At 36.9% G+C, this 18,160-nt stretch overlaps 1 protein-coding gene across 3 annotated transcripts in view; it reads right to left on the bottom strand.

Moving 5' to 3' along the window:
* Positions 1-18,160, bottom strand: part of BRCA2 (BRCA2 DNA repair associated) — a 38,447-nt gene that overhangs the window by 11,196 nt on the left and 9,091 nt on the right. For all 3 annotated transcript variants that reach the window (XR_011093286.1, XM_068672818.1, XM_068672825.1), the window contains exons 9-17: positions 15,283-16,461; positions 9,691-14,445; positions 8,764-8,856; positions 5,350-5,419; positions 4,551-4,969; positions 3,452-3,642; positions 2,679-2,866; positions 1,093-1,263; positions 467-812 (exon numbers count right to left, since the gene is read on the bottom strand). Coding sequence is in view for 2 of the 3 variants with exons in the window: in XM_068672818.1 (XP_068528919.1) it covers positions 467-812; positions 1,093-1,263; positions 2,679-2,866; positions 3,452-3,642; positions 4,551-4,969; positions 5,350-5,419; positions 8,764-8,856; positions 9,691-14,445; positions 15,283-16,461 (7,412 nt within the window). In the remaining variant the exon portion in view is untranslated. The remainder of the gene's footprint in view (positions 1-466; positions 813-1,092; positions 1,264-2,678; positions 2,867-3,451; positions 3,643-4,550; positions 4,970-5,349; positions 5,420-8,763; positions 8,857-9,690; positions 14,446-15,282; positions 16,462-18,160) is intronic.

Raw genomic sequence — 18,160 nt, 5'->3', positions numbered from 1 at the left:
ACCAGAGCAACAAAATTTTTATGCTGAAACTTCACACATCACTTTAATCATCCTCAAACAAGTCAAGCCTTCCCCCTCAAGCCCTCCCTCTCTTTTTTTTTTCCCAATTCTTCCTCAACCTTTTATACTGTCTATGATGGATCAACACCTTTCCTAACCTGGTGCTTAACCATATTAAGGATAAAACATGCAGCAAAACTTGTCAGAACCTTATAGAAGAAAAAAAAAAGGTACTTTTATACTGTTTATTTTGTTGGAAGAGAAACTTGTATTACATTACTGACTAGCGTTAACTATCTTGTCTTACAAATGTGGTAATTAAACTACAACAAAATTGTTTATACAACCCCAACAAAACCTTTTCTGTTTACACAACCCCATCCAGCTTACAGCATGGCTCAAGCAAATAGCATCTGTCCCATCTCTCAGTCACATCCAAGCAAGCTGAACCAGTATTTTGGTTTACCTTCAACATAAGGGAATCTGGGGCTTCCAGTGGTGTACATCCATTCTGAGAGCCAACGAGTTCTGCTCCATGTATTATGATCTTCTGACCAACCGTAAGCCTTCTTCTATGTAGGAAAGCTTTGATGGGTGGATCCAGAAGAGCTCTAATCCCATACCAGCCATCAGTAACTTCAATTATTGCTGCTCCTTTTTTACTTTCCATATTGTTATTGCTGGGAGATGCAACGGCGTTCAGTGATATGATTTTAGAAACGCACAGCACAAGTGTTTTACCTGCTGCATCATCTCTCTCTGTTATTTTTTTGATTGCTGATCGTTTGCTTTTATCAATTTCCAGGTCATACCTACAGAAAAGAAGCCGTGACACTGTTAAAGTGAACAAAATCCGTCACATTGTTTCCCCTTAAAATCAATTGTTGCAAATCATTGCTTCATCTACACCAAGAAGTGAAAATTATCTAGATACTTGCAAATAACATGCAGTACGTTTTTAATATTGGTATGTTTTAAGTTCAACAAAACAAGCATTCTGATAAATACTAAATGCAAAGTAGAGATGTTTATTTTATAATATTATGAGCAGAAAGCACAGTCACAACTCCAGATGTGTTGCTACACGCTTACCTATATTTCAGCTGCAACAGCACTGTTTCTGGTGTCAAACACCTGGTAGCAAATTCATGTGGAAAAGCTACTTCCATGGCTGCCAATTTCCATACAATCCACCTATAGTGATTGTAAACCCAGGCCTCTGTTATTAGCTTGGGATCCACACCAGGAGTGTCACAGAGAGCCCTGCAGATAAATCGGCAATAAATTAACCCGAAATCCATTATCAGCTTTTACTTGCCTGTTTTTCCCTAGCATTACATGCAGCGTATGCACATAGGCAACATTAACAACGGAGTATTTGTTATGGTGTAAACAGGAAGGTTACATTCCATAGCCTGGTCTGGTTATTGTCTGAATACTGAAGTTTTGTCCTTATAAGCTTTGACAGCATGTCTGTGTGTACATACAGCCATTCTTGAAATGAACCTTTGACCCTGACAGTAGCTCCAGGGGCATGCCCTCTCTGGTTCACAGTTATAGCATCGAGGGACAGAAGCGTGCTCTACTCTCTTGCAGCCCCAGAATATCTCCTGCTTGCTTTGCTTGTCCCCATTGTTTGGCTACTTAAGCAATGTTTCATTCTGTGTTGATTCCAAGCAGTACCACCATGAACTGTTTAAGTTGATTTGGAAATCTCTGACTTTTCCCACTCAGCCAGTCACTAGGAAGGCTGTTTCACTGAAGGAAATAGAGAAGGAATTAAACCAAAGATTCAAATAAGTTGTTAGACTGATCAGAACACAATTTAAGGCCCACCAAAACATCAATTTCCAACTTGTCAGGAAAGCTCAAGATTTTAATATTAAAATACTTAAAATTTTCTGAAGTTTTGCTAATGCAACAGTATGCTAGTTGTTCTGCTGCATGTGCTTTTGATTAAGTTATAATGTATGAATTTGCTTACATTAACACAAAACAATTTCTATTGAAGTGTTTAGGACAGATGCAGTCAATGCATACTTCTTTTATCAGTTCACCTTAAATGACCTGCAGAAGGAGACACAGAAGGACCCGGGATAATGCAAGAGCAAGGGTTGTTTGTGCATTTTTTCTGCTTCTTATATATACATTCAAAGAAAGCCTGAAATAATCAGTGATTTTTCCTACTGAAATCTTGCCTTCCTTCAAATCATACTGCAAATTAAGTTATTTTCATATGTCAGCTTTAAAAAAAAAATTAAAAACATTTGCACCCATGTTCTGCAACAGAAACTCTTCCCCCAGCAACCTTCATTCCCACACTTAAACTCTAGAGCACAACAGATATGAATCCTTTTCCGTTTGAAAAAGCAAAACCTATCAATGCTACTAAACAAAAGCAATAAATTAACAATAATATTAACATTTTTTCTGGACAATTTACACTGTAGAAGAATCTCCAGAAATTTTCTAGATTGACTTTTTGTTTTCCTTCATGCCCAACGAAGATCACTAACACCATTAGTCTACATAGTCAATTTATAAACCTACAATATCTTTATTTACACTAACAGAGGTGTACTAAAAATGCAGTCAAAAAGTAGTGTTAGATTTATTCCAGCGATGGGAATCAAAATTAATAAAGAGCACACCTGCCTCAAGTTCATAAGAAACAATACCTGTAGAACTCCTTTTTTCCAGCCTTTCCCTCATCTGTAGGTATCAGCCACCCTCCATCAGCAAGCTGGATCCCGTTTCCAGCTAATAAATACTCCTTACTGAAGAAGTCTTTGATGAGGAACTGGAACGATTCTGCGTTTGTGCTGTTAACTTGAACGCAATGTTTTGAAACACCGTATCTGTAAAGCTGCAAAAAATTAGATGAAAATGACCAAAGACAATGACAATCCAGTAAGAATTCATCTGAGAGCTTTTACCTCTAATGCTATGAACTTATGTAAGTTATCTTCTCGAGCTAGAGACTGTTCTGTATGACTTTGTAATTTCATACGTAATCTAAGAATGGAGGAACTCACCAAACAGGACATCATGACATCATGTGTGCTTCAAAAAAAGCACTGTACCAAAAGCAAGAGGCTTTTGATCTTGACTTACCCGAGCTTAAATGTTAACCATGTGTTATCTTAAGACAGCTTTTCACATGGGTTAGAAGGCAGTAGCAGCTACCATTGGTGGATTTTTTCCTTGTTTGACTACAACACTACAGAGACATTTATTATCCCTATTGTTCTGAACAGCCTTATAAACCATGGATACACAAAGCTACCTAACAATGCAGCAACTGCTTCAAGAGCTACTGTAAATGCTTATCTCAAAACTGCAGAGAGATGTGTCAGTTAATGGATACATTCATCAAAAGTTACCGACTTTTTGTTTGCTAGTTTTAATGAACACAGCCCTGGAAAGACACAGTGAAAAGGTGTCACTGTACCTCTTCTGTAGAATAAAAGCTGGGAGACTTTTCTTCTACTGCAGTTTTCAGAGAGATTCTATTCCTTGCAGATGTTTTAATGACATAAAGGCTGCCTGGCTGTGAGCTAATATTTTGCCTGAATTTCTTTTTAATTCTCATTTCCTGTAGATCTCTAGCGCAGCGGAGATTTGCCATCATCTTGTTCATAACTGCAAAGAAAAACATCAAAAGCTTTTTACAGTGTATATCAACTTAGGATATACAGTCACAGAATAAAGCAGACTCAGAGAAGCTTGTTTTCTAAGCCACTATCCAGATTTTTAGAACCTGCAGTCGAAACATCCAGCAGTGCTAACTGAAGGTATTAAATAATATTTATAACATATAACATCAGAAATTAATATCACATATATTTCACTTCTTCAGAATGAACTCTTCACAGGAAACTCCAAATGAACATAAACCGGTTGATAATGACTGCAGCATCCATAAACCTGAGATTTTGACCTGCAAATAGGGGCTCTAACTTTGCAGATGCTCACACACCTGTTTAAATCAATATACACGAGTCTGTGTGAAGAAAACCAAATTATTTGATTGTAATAGTTATGTAAGTTATACTCCTTCTAAGCTTTCTTGAATGTTCCAACGTGCAAGTCTACATGCTAAAGAAAGTCAAAGCTGAAAATTCAATCTCTGCTTCTTTGAAAAAGACCGAGTCAGCCCTACGTTTTAGTTGGAAAACAGAATGAATACAAGCTTCTATAATAGTGAAAGAAGTATACCAAGGCTAATCTTTAAGGTTCCAAGAACATTTTACTTAAGTATAAAAAAATCAAATGAAACATACTCCACCTTACACCTTGTGTCTGAACTACTCTGTGAAAACAATTTTTTCATGTTCTTAACGAACTTTGGAGATGAAATTGTTAGGAGTGCAATATAGTCTTAGAAAAGTAATTATTTCCTGATTTCCCTGCAAAAAACACCTTAGGCATCAGTTTCTTTTTATTAAAAAAAAAAAAAAAAAAAGAAGTCTGAGAGAATATGCAAAACCACTCATGGGTTCGATTCTGATAGCATTCACTATAGGTAAGTGATCAAAATCCAAAAATACCTAAATTGCCATTTTCTAAGTCAGTGTCTGCTGCATGCAGAATGCAAGATGGGTGATCTCGAGTTTCAGCAGTATCTTTTTCAATTGTGATCTGATTTATTTCCCTTTCTTCAGTCATATTTTTGCTGATTGGTGAGTCACGTCTCTTGCTGCTGCCTTGTTCACTTGTAGAAAATGTTAGCTTGGTTTTGAAGGGTGGAACAAAAGTTTTAGCAGTTTTGCCAGATTTGTTCAAATTTCGTTTTTCTTCACTCTCTTGGGCTGAGGCCTTATGCGGAGTAGACAATCTTGAAGCATCATTTGAAGACTGCCTTAGGGCACAGTGCTGAAAAATGGCAGGTTTAGATTTAAATCCTTTGAAGTCTTGGTCTGGTAAAGTAAGAGTAGGATTCCTGACTTCTTGTCGTTCCTTAGAAGCCCTATAGAGACAAAAACCATACAGGTTTCAGCTTCCTGATAAAGTTCTTTTTCAGAGCTTCAACATTCTTAATTTAGTAATGTGACTTTTTCAAAACTGCATCAATAAAAAGACAAAATATTAGTTTTTGATACTTTAAAACCTGAACACTTAATATTTATTTAACAAAAATAGAAATACAAGTGTAAAACTTGTTTAGCAACATTACTCTACAGCAACAATGTGTGTTGTATGGTAACTTGCTTATTTTGAAGTAAAATTATTAGTCTTTTATAAAATTGGGTTGCAAGTTACTACTGTATGTTTTTAAAAAAAGTCACAAGAATTTGCAACATTTTTTTAAAATTGCATTAGAAAAACAAAAACGTATAAATTTCTCACCCAAATGGCTGACAAGTCACTGGTTTTAAAGGAACATGGTACAAAAATTTTCTTCTGTCTTTGAAAATGCCTGTAATTAGGAAAAAAAAGTTTGAAATAGTACATTACATGGATAGGTATTTACAGCACATTTGTTCTATATTCATATATCCTACGTATAGGAATATACATTTACAGTAATTTACAAATGGGATTTAAATAGCTTTGTGTTTTATATATATATATATTTATATATAGGTAATAAAATCTTTGTATAGAATATCTTTGATGTTGATAAACCCACTTGTTTTCCTAGTTAACCTTCAAAGAACAAAAAACATATCTAGAAAAAACAACCAGGCAGAATACGTTTAGAGCTTCCAAGGCTAATCTTACTGATAGAGCTCTTGATTATTGAGCTCTGTTTCAACAGCACTGATACAAACCACATATAGGAGAAAAAGCAACCGTCTTCAGTGTTTCTAAACATTACAATAAATAAGGCACAAATCTGTCTCATAACCTTACTACCACTAGAAATATTATTTCTAATTGCCATTTCAGTGACTAGCATACTTTGGGATCTAAGTTATTTTGCCAATATGTTTGATCTAAGCAGCATAATTACCCACAGCAGTTGAACAAAAGATATACAGGTTGTCCCAGACCAATGAACACAAACTGAAAACCCCTAAAAGAGACAGTCTGACACTGGGAGTGAAGACTTCTGCAGGTTCCTACGAAATCTTATGGTGGGTAAAAGGGAAAAAGTGAGGAAAATAGAATTGTCAGGAGTCTGCTGGTAGCTCTTTGTAAATGCAAAATTAATTTTCAAGGAACAACATTAGTGCTCTCCTCTTTTAATAATCATGCATGGTCCAATAAATATATCCCTGATAAATTAAAACATGAGGTTAGCCTCATGTAGCTTTATTTTTTTTCCCAGTTTAGAAATTTCTAACTTTCTTACAGACGATTTTCTCTAGAAAACAAATGTTTATGGAAGAGCTTGGTAAAAATGACATTCAGCCACGTGCTGCCTTTTGTGACAAAAAAGAAAAATCTAAGAAAACGTCACCTCCCCTTGTTTGGTATCAAACTGTATAGCAAGCATTAAGTGTGAGTAAAACAGCAGTAATTTGAAGAAACTGTAAATGCAGATTCAATTCCAACACATCTGGGGTCATAAAGAAGTTCTGACTTGTTTTACTTAAGGTTCTTGGCAGTAAAATCACAGGTTGGAAAACAAGTATGAGCTGACACCCTCCCTTATTGAGCCTCAATTCTTCACACTAGTTGAGACAGATCTAAAAGATAAATGACTATACTGCTCAACTCTCAAAAGCTCCCATTTGTGAGCCTGCGAGGGCTGTTTTAGGCTCCTTAAAGGGAAATGTTTAACATACACTTAGTTCCAGAGAGGCTTCCTATTTAATTTAAAACTCATTTAGCAACTTTTTTTTTTTCCTTAAAAAAAAACACAACACAACAGTTTTCAACAGAAAAAGGCACATTCACACCAACTCCTCCTTTGATCTTTCTAAGGACACACTTATCTCAGAATTATCAACACATCTAAATCACGTCTGCCTGGAATTGGAACTCCTTTGTGCTGGGAAGAGGAAGTTTCAGATGACAAGTCATATACACAAGATGCCACATGTTCCAGAAGTCAGAAGCAGGACTATTCTGGATATTAGAACTGGTGTCAGTTGTTCCACCAAAGAATAACACTGTTCACATTCTGCTGCAGGGCAGGATAATATTTATGGATGAAGGGCAGACAATTATTCTCTGGCAGCAGCTTACAAATTCCACTTAAAAGTTTTCTTCAAACCATTATTTTCATGCTTAAAACTTAGGGCAGCATTCAGGAACAAACAAGTTTGTTCAAAAGGAGTCAACTCTCTCATTACAAAATCATTTCTGTGCACTAATATAGGTAAGTTACAGTTTACTATGATATCTACAATTGTTCTTGGTGCTACTGTACTGCACAAAGTCAGCCAGCTTTGTTGACAGCTAGGTACAAGTGGACATCAAGTACATAAGAAATTGTGTTTGAAATGAGGTGTTCCAGAAAAGCAGTTTTAATTTCCCATGAACTACTGTAAAGATTCTTTTTTTTCCTTTAATGTATTGCAGCAAAGGAAAACATTCAAAATCTGAGATTAAGTATGACCCCCCTTTCAATTTTCTTCTTAAAATCTAGGGAGACGTTTTGAAGAATTGGAATAAAAGTAGTTTAAATGGGATATTCAAACATCCCATTTTGTAATTCCCACTTGCAAATGAAATTCAGGTATAACTCCCTTTAGAGTAACAATGAATGGCTGGTACCTCCTTAACGGTACAATAAAGGCAGACCAAAAAGACCAAAAATCTCAAAAATAACATTAGCAACCACTTAATGATCAATTTTTTCTACCTTAAAGTGGATGATACTTCTCTTTAAGCTGTAGTGAGGGAGAAACAGGAAGATGAGGCTTTTAAACTCCTGTACTGAGTGATGGGGGTCACTATCTAGGTTAGAGCATACAGGGCTGAGACAATTCCAAATGGAAGTGGTACTAACGAGGTGCATAAAACAGTTCACAGAGCTACCTAGCCCTGTGACAGCAGTGTGTGTATGAAAGGGGAAGTATCCTGGAACATCAGAACAATCCACCCAAAGTGGATTCTTTTATACTCTATATCATTTCCAAGGCTTCAAAAAGCAGAAGCTGTAAAGAAACCTCTCTCATCTAAGGCTGTCTGGCAATAATTACCAGCTGTATGTGCATTTCTGACTTTCTAGATGAATGCTGCTACTGAATTCTAGGTGAAAACATGCAGTGCTTAGAAAGACCAAGTTCCTCGAAAAACACAGCATATCCCATAAGGCAAAGCAGTAGCCAAAAATCCCATTAACCTAACACTCTAATCAAGCTTCACGTTAAGCATCAGCTCAAACTTTAAAACCTTGATTTCATTTTCAGGAACCTCCACATTACTGGCTCAAAACATTAAAATCATCTGTAATACACTTATCAGTAAGAATATTCCTCACAAATTATTATATAATAAAAATTACCAGTACCTTCTTATTTTCCCATAAATGCAACTTTTAAGTGAGAAATTATACATCACTAAAACCTCCTCTTACTGTGGCTGGTATTTGTGAGCTTTAGGATTGTAAGCTGAATTCCTACCGTGCTGGACAGAAGATAGAGTTCTTGCAGAAGCAGTACAGTCTAACATAATACTACAGGGTAAAGTGTACCACTACTCAAGTGATTTAAAGTGAGAGGAGACATCACCACAGCAGTTTCCCTGAATTTTCATGACTATATTGATAAAAGAATTGGTTAAGCAATCATTATACGTTAATCAGAAATTGAAGAACTTTAATAGTAATACCCAGAATCAGATTACTGCTTAGAACACTGAAATTACCCTCAGGAGTGCTTTTTGAAGCTTTCAGAGATCTAGGGGGCATCTTTGTCTTGTCAAATTCAAGCAGCAGCTGTCTTTTAATTGGAGGTTCTCCTAGGATAAAAACACAGATTTAGAAAGAGATCTCCTTTTTAAGTTAATTTTCTTACTAATACCTTATAACTCAACTAAGTTTTTAAATAAAATATTCAAGGAATCACAGCAAACAGAATTAACAAGTTTTCAGATCACTCTTGTCTCAAACACCCTTTCCCAAGGCGACATTACTTTGGCACATTTGCAGGGTTCTCTTCTGCACAGGATGCTCATGTGGTGCTACCAGGAATGGTTTTACGACTCCAGATAACGAAGCCTGTTAGACTCTTTTCTAGTCAGTAGGTCTGTTCCCTCCAAATCAAAACCTGCGAGCTTTATCCTATCAGTTTTAGATGGTAAGAGGCTGCACTTTTAAACCAACAAGTTTTCGTATCAGACTGCCAGTCTCAACACACGTGAAACCTTGGCCTTGCCTACAAGGCACAACATGGCAGAAATGACAGACATACTCATTCTCATTTTGCAATGAAAACAAAACCAATCCACTAGATTTGTACAGAGAATAAAAAAAAGAGAGAAAAGGAGATTTCTTCCATAATGTTATGATAAAACAAAACAAAAAAAAAAACACTTCAAAAATTAAAACCTTCTAAATTAATAATCATAAATTTAGCTTGTACTGTGCATTTAAGGCTGCAAAGTAGAGTAATTCTTGTTTGCAGCAAGGATTTTTGTCATTGACAGTAAGGTAAAGAATATTCATTTCTAGAAGACCTGAAAAAATAAATATCAATATTAAATTGAAAAAAAAAAAACAAAACACAACAACAACACCACAAAAACTAAACAACAATTGTTATGGCATTTAACATATACAAGACTAAGACCTACCAAGTGAGTTTTTTTCCTCGAAGTGCCTCTTCCCAAAAGTCTTATTTTGAAAGCTTTTATCTGATGTTTTGCCACAGAAGGACTGCGCAGAATTAGTCTTTGCTCCAGGATCTGAAAGATGATCTCCTACAGAAGCTTTTTCATTTTCCACAGTGCCAACTTTGAAGTGACTTTTTGGAGTTTGGAACAGCTCATCATTAATTTCTGCTTTAGCGGTAGCGCTGCATGAAACTGCTTCAGACTCTGTTTTCATCCCCAGATTCAGCCCTTTTCTGACAGGCCCAGTCTCTTCTTGCTTAAAGCTATTTTTAACTAATGCCAACTGGCTGTTTTTCTTACTATGTGGTACATACTCAGGCATCTTGAGGTGGTGAGTGCTTGAAGAAGACTTCATTCCCTCAGGGTGGATGCTTTTAAAGTCAAGCTCCTTAATGCAGCTTTTGGATTCTGAGATCACGTTACCAGTTCGAGATTTGGCACGGTGACCGCTCTCTTTAATTGCATGAAGTTGATCTATAACGCAGAGCTCATTGCTTAAAAAATCATCCGATTCTTTTAGAATTGCCTTTGCTTTCTGATAGGCGTTTTCTGAGACCGTTACCTGCTTTCCGCTTGCAGTGCTGAACCCAAAAGCAGGACCTGAAATCATTTTAGTGCTGGCATTTTCCCTCTCTTCTAGCTGCATTTTCCTAGGAAACACTTCTTCAGCAAGTTTTTCAGATTTTTCAACATCTCCCTCAACCTGAAATTCTTGTAATCCTGACGAATGGCTACTTTCCATCTCAGAAAAGAGCTGCCTAGCTTTCTTCAGCGACTCTTCTGAGAGTTGTACGGGCTTGCCACTTGCTGTACTGAAAAATCCAAGGTTGCTTGTAGAAGAATCTGACTGCTTTATCTGCTTATTTGGCACAGGCACGTGTCCCAGAAGCGCAGTATTCTGTCCAAAGCCTTGCACCTGAGAATTTGGAACAGAAATTTCATCTTCAAACGGGTTTGCATCTTGCTGACTGTCTTCAATAGCATTCACGTTTCCATCAGTGAAATGAGATGCTGCTGAATTCCCCTCTCTTTTTGTAGCATCTAGAAACTTGGTAGAATTAGGACACTCAGCAGGAACGACAAAAGATGAATTTACAGGAATTTCTGTTTGATTAGTTCTTGATTTGGTTTTAATTTCATGTTTTACAGATTCACCATAGTCTTCTTGGAACATTTGTCTGACACGTGCTAATGCACTTTCCGAAACAAAGACTGCTTTACCTTTTGCTGTACTAAACACTGTTTGTTTCAGACCACCCTTTGGATTTCCATCATTAAAATTAAGTGATGTTTCTTGCAAGCAGGCTAAATTAGTTCCACCTTCAGGAAGGCCAACTTCCGACTGCTTTTGGTGAGCAGTAAGAGCTGCGTCTGCAAAGCAGCTGGTATTAGAACAAGGTTGATTTAAATGTTGTACGTCAAATTCCTTGCTGTCGCTGTTCAACTGAGGACAGTGACTTTGTGAGACACTGCTATAAGCTTTGAGGACAGACTGATCAGATTTGCTACTATCCTCAACGAATAAAGTATTTTTCACATCACAAGGCATAGAATTGTCCACAGGGTTACTTGATACCTTCATTGAAGGCAGAGATATAGCTGACTGCACAGGAAAACCATGTGTGCTTTCTGATTTATCCTTCTTTTTTGCTGAGCATTCCACATCCATCTCTGCAAACAATTTTCCATCTTCAGACAAACAAGTTCTACTTAAAGCTTTACTTTCCCATTCAGAAAGAGATTCTAGTTCTGACTTTCCATGTTGGACATCAGCTTTTTCATATGCAGCTACCAAATTTCTGTCACTATCTTCACCTATATTAGCGAATGCATCTACTTTAACGCTGTCAAGAATCACCGCTTGCTTAGTGGGACTACTTCCTCTTGTCTGTTTAAATCGAATCCCAGGTTCTTCAGAAATAAGCTTTTTATTACAATTAAGTATTTCTGTATCACATTGAGCAACATTGTCAATACGTAAGTCACAGCCTTTAACGCAGTTTACACTACGTTTCCTGTTCTTTATGTGGTCCTCAAAATTGTCATTATGTTCTTTCCCTAAATCAACATCTTCTTCTGAAAAAAACTGCTCAGCTTTAGCCAAAAATCCATCAGCAATTGTTATTTTCTTGCCACTAGCAGTCTGGAAACCAGTCAGAAAACTTCCCTTAACTTCACTTGGTTCAACATCCACCTCTTGCTCAAAAGGTACTTGATGATGTTGGTAGGAGCCCATTTTTATTCTGCTCTCATTCACAAACAGGCTCTCACCTGTGGTGTCTTCTCCTTCAATATTGATACCAGTTGTCTTTTGTTTATCAGAGTTCTCTGAAACATCTACATCTCTTTCTCCACAATTTACACTGAGGCCATGTAGAGAATTGTCTAAAGGACCATCAGAAACGGATATAGCACCATCAGAAGTTTGAAATTTCTGTGGCAAGTGTTCATCTTTCTGCCTGCTGTCTTCTCCTTTCTCAGCAGGGAACAGGTTTTCCATTTCATCTGATATACTTAAATCACAATGTTCTGCAGTGGCAGTAGCATCTCCTAGACACGTTACATACAGAGAGTCTTCTTGTAAGCTATCTTCAGCTTGGCAATCCCCTGGATTCAAAACTTGTTTGGGAATTTTATGATTCTGGTTCTGTTCTTGAATGGATGTTGGACTGTTTCGCATTCCATAGGCAGAATGCCTTGCATTAGCATGACTGAAATCAACACGTTCATCATCACTTATTAATCTTTCTGTCCAGTTTTCTTTGTTTTCCTTTTCGGGTGTACCAACATTCTCTGAATGGTGGGAAATGGAATGTGCATGGGAAATTGCACCTACGCTGTTGATGTTTGAAACACCTTTGTTTTCTTTTGTCAGACACCTAAAAGAATTCCAGTTAGAAGACATCCCCCTGCTGCCCTTTGAATTGCCACATCCAGTATTAGTTTCTGAAGATTTCAATAAATAGTTATCATCCAAGTCCTTGAAAAGCTCTGCAGATCTGGTCAAAGCTGCCTTAGAAATATTTATTTTTTTACCTCCAGCTGAAGTAAAACCTACAAAATTAGAAACGCTGGCCTGTACAGGTACTGGAAAGCTCTCACCGTCAGATACTCCACTTTCATCTCTGTCTGAGAAAGTAACCTCCTCACTACTTTTATGGAAAAGCACTTTGTTTTCTTTTTCATATTCTACCATTTTACATTCCTCATTTGTGTCCTTCCATGTACTACAATACTTGTCATTTCTTACTTGATTTTCAGATTTAAAAGTGCTACAGGGATCAGTATCTTTCCACGGTTCAGAATTATTTTCCACATTTGCAGCTCCGTGCATTTCTACAGTTACAATGTCTTGTTTTTCAACAGATTGGACCACGTTACTTTGCCTTCTAAACTGCGTAAATTCAAACTGACTGCCTGTTTCTTCCAAGATACTGGAAATTTCGGCAATTTCAGCTTCTTGGCTTGCTGTCAAAGTCTGATTAAGTTCTTGCAAGGAATGCAGACTTCTAGGGAAGTTTTTACACAAATCAACTTTATGTGGAGTAAACTGTGTGCACCTTGTCTGTGAAACAGATAAAGCACTGCCCAATTTGCTTTCCAAATTGGAAGAAAACACATTTTCCTTTTGAACTTGATTTGAAAAATTTCTGCCTCTTTCCACGTAAGAAGCTTCAAAGCATTCATTTTCAATATCTTTGAACAGCATTTTGCCTTTTGCTATACTGTCTTCAGAGAATTTAATCTGCTTATTGGAAGCAGTCTGGAAGCCACCAAAGCTCAGATTTGACCTGCATACACTAACAATTCCTGATGATTTCCCTTCATGCTCTAGGTTCTCATTTGGCTTTTTGTGGGAATATATAGGTGGTACTTGTTTATCTTCTTCAGAAATCACTTCAATTAAAGAATTATCATCTATACAATCCAACAATTCTTCAACAATCTCTACAGCTACTTTATTGCAAGCAGCTGCTTCTGGGCTTTCATCGCTTTTAACCGACCTTGTTTCTTGATTGTCAGCTACATCTCCTGAAAAGGCAGCTCCGTCTTTTTTTCCGCATTGTTTTAATCTGATCCTGTCATCTCCTGAACAATTCATTCCCACAGGTGCAAGCACTTGTCTGTGTTCAACTAAAGCCAATGGGTCTGTAGCATGCTTTTCATCAGCTGATATTTTACTACAAGAGTCACTGCTGACTCTATTTATGCTGAAGTTGATCTGACTCAAAGTCTTATTGACATCTCTGTTTGTCACAGACGTAATGTCATGGCACACATCAAGCAAGCAATCATTATTACTAGGAAAAGCCTGCGCCGGTTGTCCTTTCAGGCTCTGAGGGACAGTAGCTCCATTGTTCACATTATGACTCATAGACGTATCTTCCTCGCCTTTCCCTAAGCAGCAGTCTTCAGGAAACAATCTGGAACGTTTTCTTGCCATTAGGCACGCTGCACTTAGAACCTTTCGTTTTATATTTGAAATTCTTTCGCTATTTAAAGAATCTGTTGTATCTTCTTTCTGATGGTTGGATACTTCTAAGCATTTTAATGAGGTAGCAGGTTGATACTCTCTGGTGTCTTTCCCCAAGTTCCTCAGCTCTTGTTGTTTCAGCCTACTGTCGAAGGATGAGTTATCCTCTAGATCCTTTTTTACACAAGTGCTCAAGTTATCTTCCTTGATATTCAGTTGCCTCTCAGCAGAAAGCAAAGAGTCTACAAGAAGAGATGTTAGTAAAAAAAGATACATTAATAAAACAGTTCTCATTTATTCTAACAAATGCAAATTCAAATTTTCATATAATTTTGTCCCATAAGATCATTTCTATATATGCCTAACACTACGCATTCATAGGTTTTCAAATGTGAATGCCTCGACAAGACTGGTGATCAGTCTCATCTAATCATGTTCTAGTAACCTGAAACAAGTGAGTAGCCTGCAGTTAATGCCATTAAAAAAAAGAATTCTTAGTTGTAATGAAATTTGAAGAGACGGGCTTCCATTCCTTGTGTCTCAACTTAAGGATTTGTTTCAGACCTAAAGAGAAGTACTTCTGTTCTTAATATTAAATAATTCTTCTAGTTAGAGTAACAGCTTTTGAAAATAGGAGTACATACTTGCTTTCTTTATGTAATGTGTTTTTTAAAATATTTTGTGCTTCTGGAAGCAGATCAACAGAATTAAATCCTCTAATTTTAGGAAAAATAACAATCACAATTTTAGCATTCTTTATGAAGAAATCCTAGAAGACAGGATGGCCCTTAGCACTCTAGCATTGACAAAGACAAAGTTCATGGATGTTTCTATTCCAGAACCTAATCTAAAAGTGAAACAGGTAATTAGCACCAGACTACTCGAAAACATTTATTCTATCCTGTCACTCTAACTGACCAATTCCATACCCTCATTACCAAATTAATCAGCTGCAGATTTACTTCATCACAAATACCAGATTTTACATTTAGATAAAATTATTTAATCTAAAATATTTACAAAGAAGCTATTTAGTAGAGAAGTCTCCAAAAAATACAAAGAAAAGCTTAATAACATACCTGGGTCACCATCTGTGGCCACATGACAACCTTGAAATTCGTGTGAATCAGTTTCCATCTGAGGTAACATAAGATCAGCAGGAAATTCAGAGGTTACTTCTTTCTGTATTTTTTCTTCCTGATACAGCAAAGTATTGTTTATTGTATAAATAAATCTCTTGGATTTGTTTTTCAGTCTGGAGAGCATATTCAGGCTTTTAAAGCCAGATTTGGTAAGAGTGTTCTCACTGCTTGTGAAATGCAGGTCGCTGCAATTATCTGGAGATGTGGTACTACACACTAGTGGGTGAGATAGAACATCCGTTACGACAGATTTAGAAGTTGCTTTGACACACTTGGAAACGCTGCTGTTGTAGACCACAGAATACTCCATGACATTTGTACTTTTGATTAAAAAAGAATTGCAGTTTATAAAGCTCATTTTGGAAACCTTCTCAGTTGCATGTCCTTTAACTAACTCTGGATTCAGACGCACAGATCTTACTGGAGTTACTTCTGCTGTTGGGTTGTTTCCAGTTTCTTGCATTTCCTCGTGCATATCTGACAAACTGGCATTCAAGAGCTGCTGTGCATTTTTCAAGCCCAAAGTATTGAGTAAAGAAGTTTCTACAGCATCATCCTTGGCCATGAGGGCTGTTTTCTCTTTTAAATCTTTGTCCGTACATAAATCGATGGATGGAGAGCTACACGTAGACATTTCCAGATGAGTTACATCAAGACCAGATAAGTTCAGCTGAGACCACTGGCTTGACGAAGATAACACATCATCTTTCACAAGCTTCTCATTCTCACATGATTTCTCCATTCTGTTATCTTGCATGTTTCCTGTGATCCTAAGCAAATCCAGTTCTTTTTCATGTCCTATTAAACAGGCATCTTTACTATCACCCGTATCTTCATCAGCATTTTGGGATAAATAATCCTTCATTTCAATAGGGTGGCTTTTTTCAGCCCCGTTACCCATTTCCACTTCTTGTGAAATGCCAGTCTTTCTTCTAACAGGCTGTTCGGAAGGAACATCCTCCTCTCCTTGTGCTTCATCTCTTTTTGTTTCACATTTGTCTATTGCATCCAGAGCATGTGGCGGCAGCAGCAGAGTTCCGCTGGATTCAGCAGGCACAGTGAGTGTATCCTCAAAGCTATCCATCTCCCCAAAAAAGCCATCTAGCATCTCCGACTCTAGTTTAAAGAACACAAGGAAAGGAAATTAGTAAAAATTAAGTTTTAGGGAATAACTTAATAACAGCATTGCATTTTTACAGGTAAATACAGCTTTCAATTTTAGGATAATTACCTTCACTCAGGATTCAGTTTGGAAAGATAAATGTGTGTGTCTTTAAAGTCAGTTACCCTCCAACCTCTGTTAAAGAGAGGAGACAGTAAGCAAGTGACGTGTGTAGATGTGCTGGTGAAAGTTTCCAAAATTAAACTTAGCTGCCTCAAAACTTTTTTTCTGCCCTATAGACAGAAGGGTGAGTAGAAAACTTTTCAAGACACACATCTAGATTTCTTCCTCTCAAATTTATACCAAATGGTAGGCGACAAACACCTTAAAACACTGCCTATTTTTTGTGTTAACTGGTGGTTCAGGGAACTGTTATTTAAGGATGATTCTACTAAACTGTATTTTTTGTTTTGATGTAGAATAGTGTAGTGTCTAGAAGGATTTGGAAAAAAAGCCTTATGGTTTAGATTTTCACAAACTCCAAATGATTGGTACAAATATTAGAAAAACAATGAGAATTTCTTTTTCTTGTAATGAAATATTATAAAGAAGAGGAAAAAAAAGCCCTGAACTCTATTTCACAGACAGCATTAAAATCTTACATATCAAAATAAAACACCTTCTCAAATGTATGAAACTACGCCTACCTATCAAAATGTTTCACGTTCAGAAAAGATAGTTAGGTTTTATTTTGAAGGTACTTTTAAAGGCTAGAAAACTTATTTTTCCGTATCAAAGACATATGTAGAAACATCCCCACCCTCTGTTTTCCTTTGGCACAAAACCAGTAACTTCACTTCTGGCATAAGCATTTTTTTTTTTAGGTACAATTTCTATGATTCAGAACTACTTTCTCTTGTAGAAATGTTAAATAAACTAGTATCTGAAAGCTTTTCCATTTGGAGATCCATAGATGATTTCCCAGTCCTTGGTCTCACCCCCACCTAACTGCAATACACTCCACAGATGGCTCATGCCCAGGGCTGCAGGCATAACCTTTCCCAACACATCCCCTGAGCAGTTTCTCATTCTCTTTACTCTCTGTTTTCACAGGGGCAGAAAGTATCTAAACAAGATCTCAAAAAGAAGCAAATAGTTTGGGAGTGCAAGTCCTTTTCCCTTGTTAAAGTACATTCCGCTGGAGCAACTTTTGTCCACATCCTTTCATCCTGTAATCATTTGTCAAAGTTCTCCAAGAAGACCCATTTGTACTACTTTTTTTTACTTAAACGGGAGCCATTACCTGTAATAGAAAAAGAAAGCCAAGGCTATCTGAAAGATTACGAAGACACTGGTTGTACACTGAACAACCTAATGCCAGAGAGGGGAAAAAAAAAAAGCAACCACACACACAAAACAAAAAAAAAAAAAAAACAAACAAGCAAACAAATAAAAAAACAGGGATGATCATTTTCACTTACAAATTCACTGGAGCATCAGGGAAAAAAGTAACCCCCAAAAAGTAGGACTGAAAAGCAGAATTCTTTTTTTTTTTTTTTCCTCCATTAAGTGTCCTAACTAGGTGATAACTACTTAATGTGTTTTTTCAGAACCTCTCCTTCTGGAGAAATACAATACTCAAGGGAAAAAAAGAGGCTTAAGCATTAGAAATTAGGAATGTTTCTATTCTGGACTAATTTATTGACTGTCAGA

The sequence above is a fragment of the Anas acuta genome, chromosome 1 (assembly GCF_963932015.1).
Source record: "Anas acuta chromosome 1, bAnaAcu1.1, whole genome shotgun sequence".
Lineage (NCBI taxonomy): Eukaryota > Metazoa > Chordata > Aves > Anseriformes > Anatidae > Anas > Anas acuta.
This window is presented reverse-complemented; position numbering and strand designations above follow the sequence as displayed.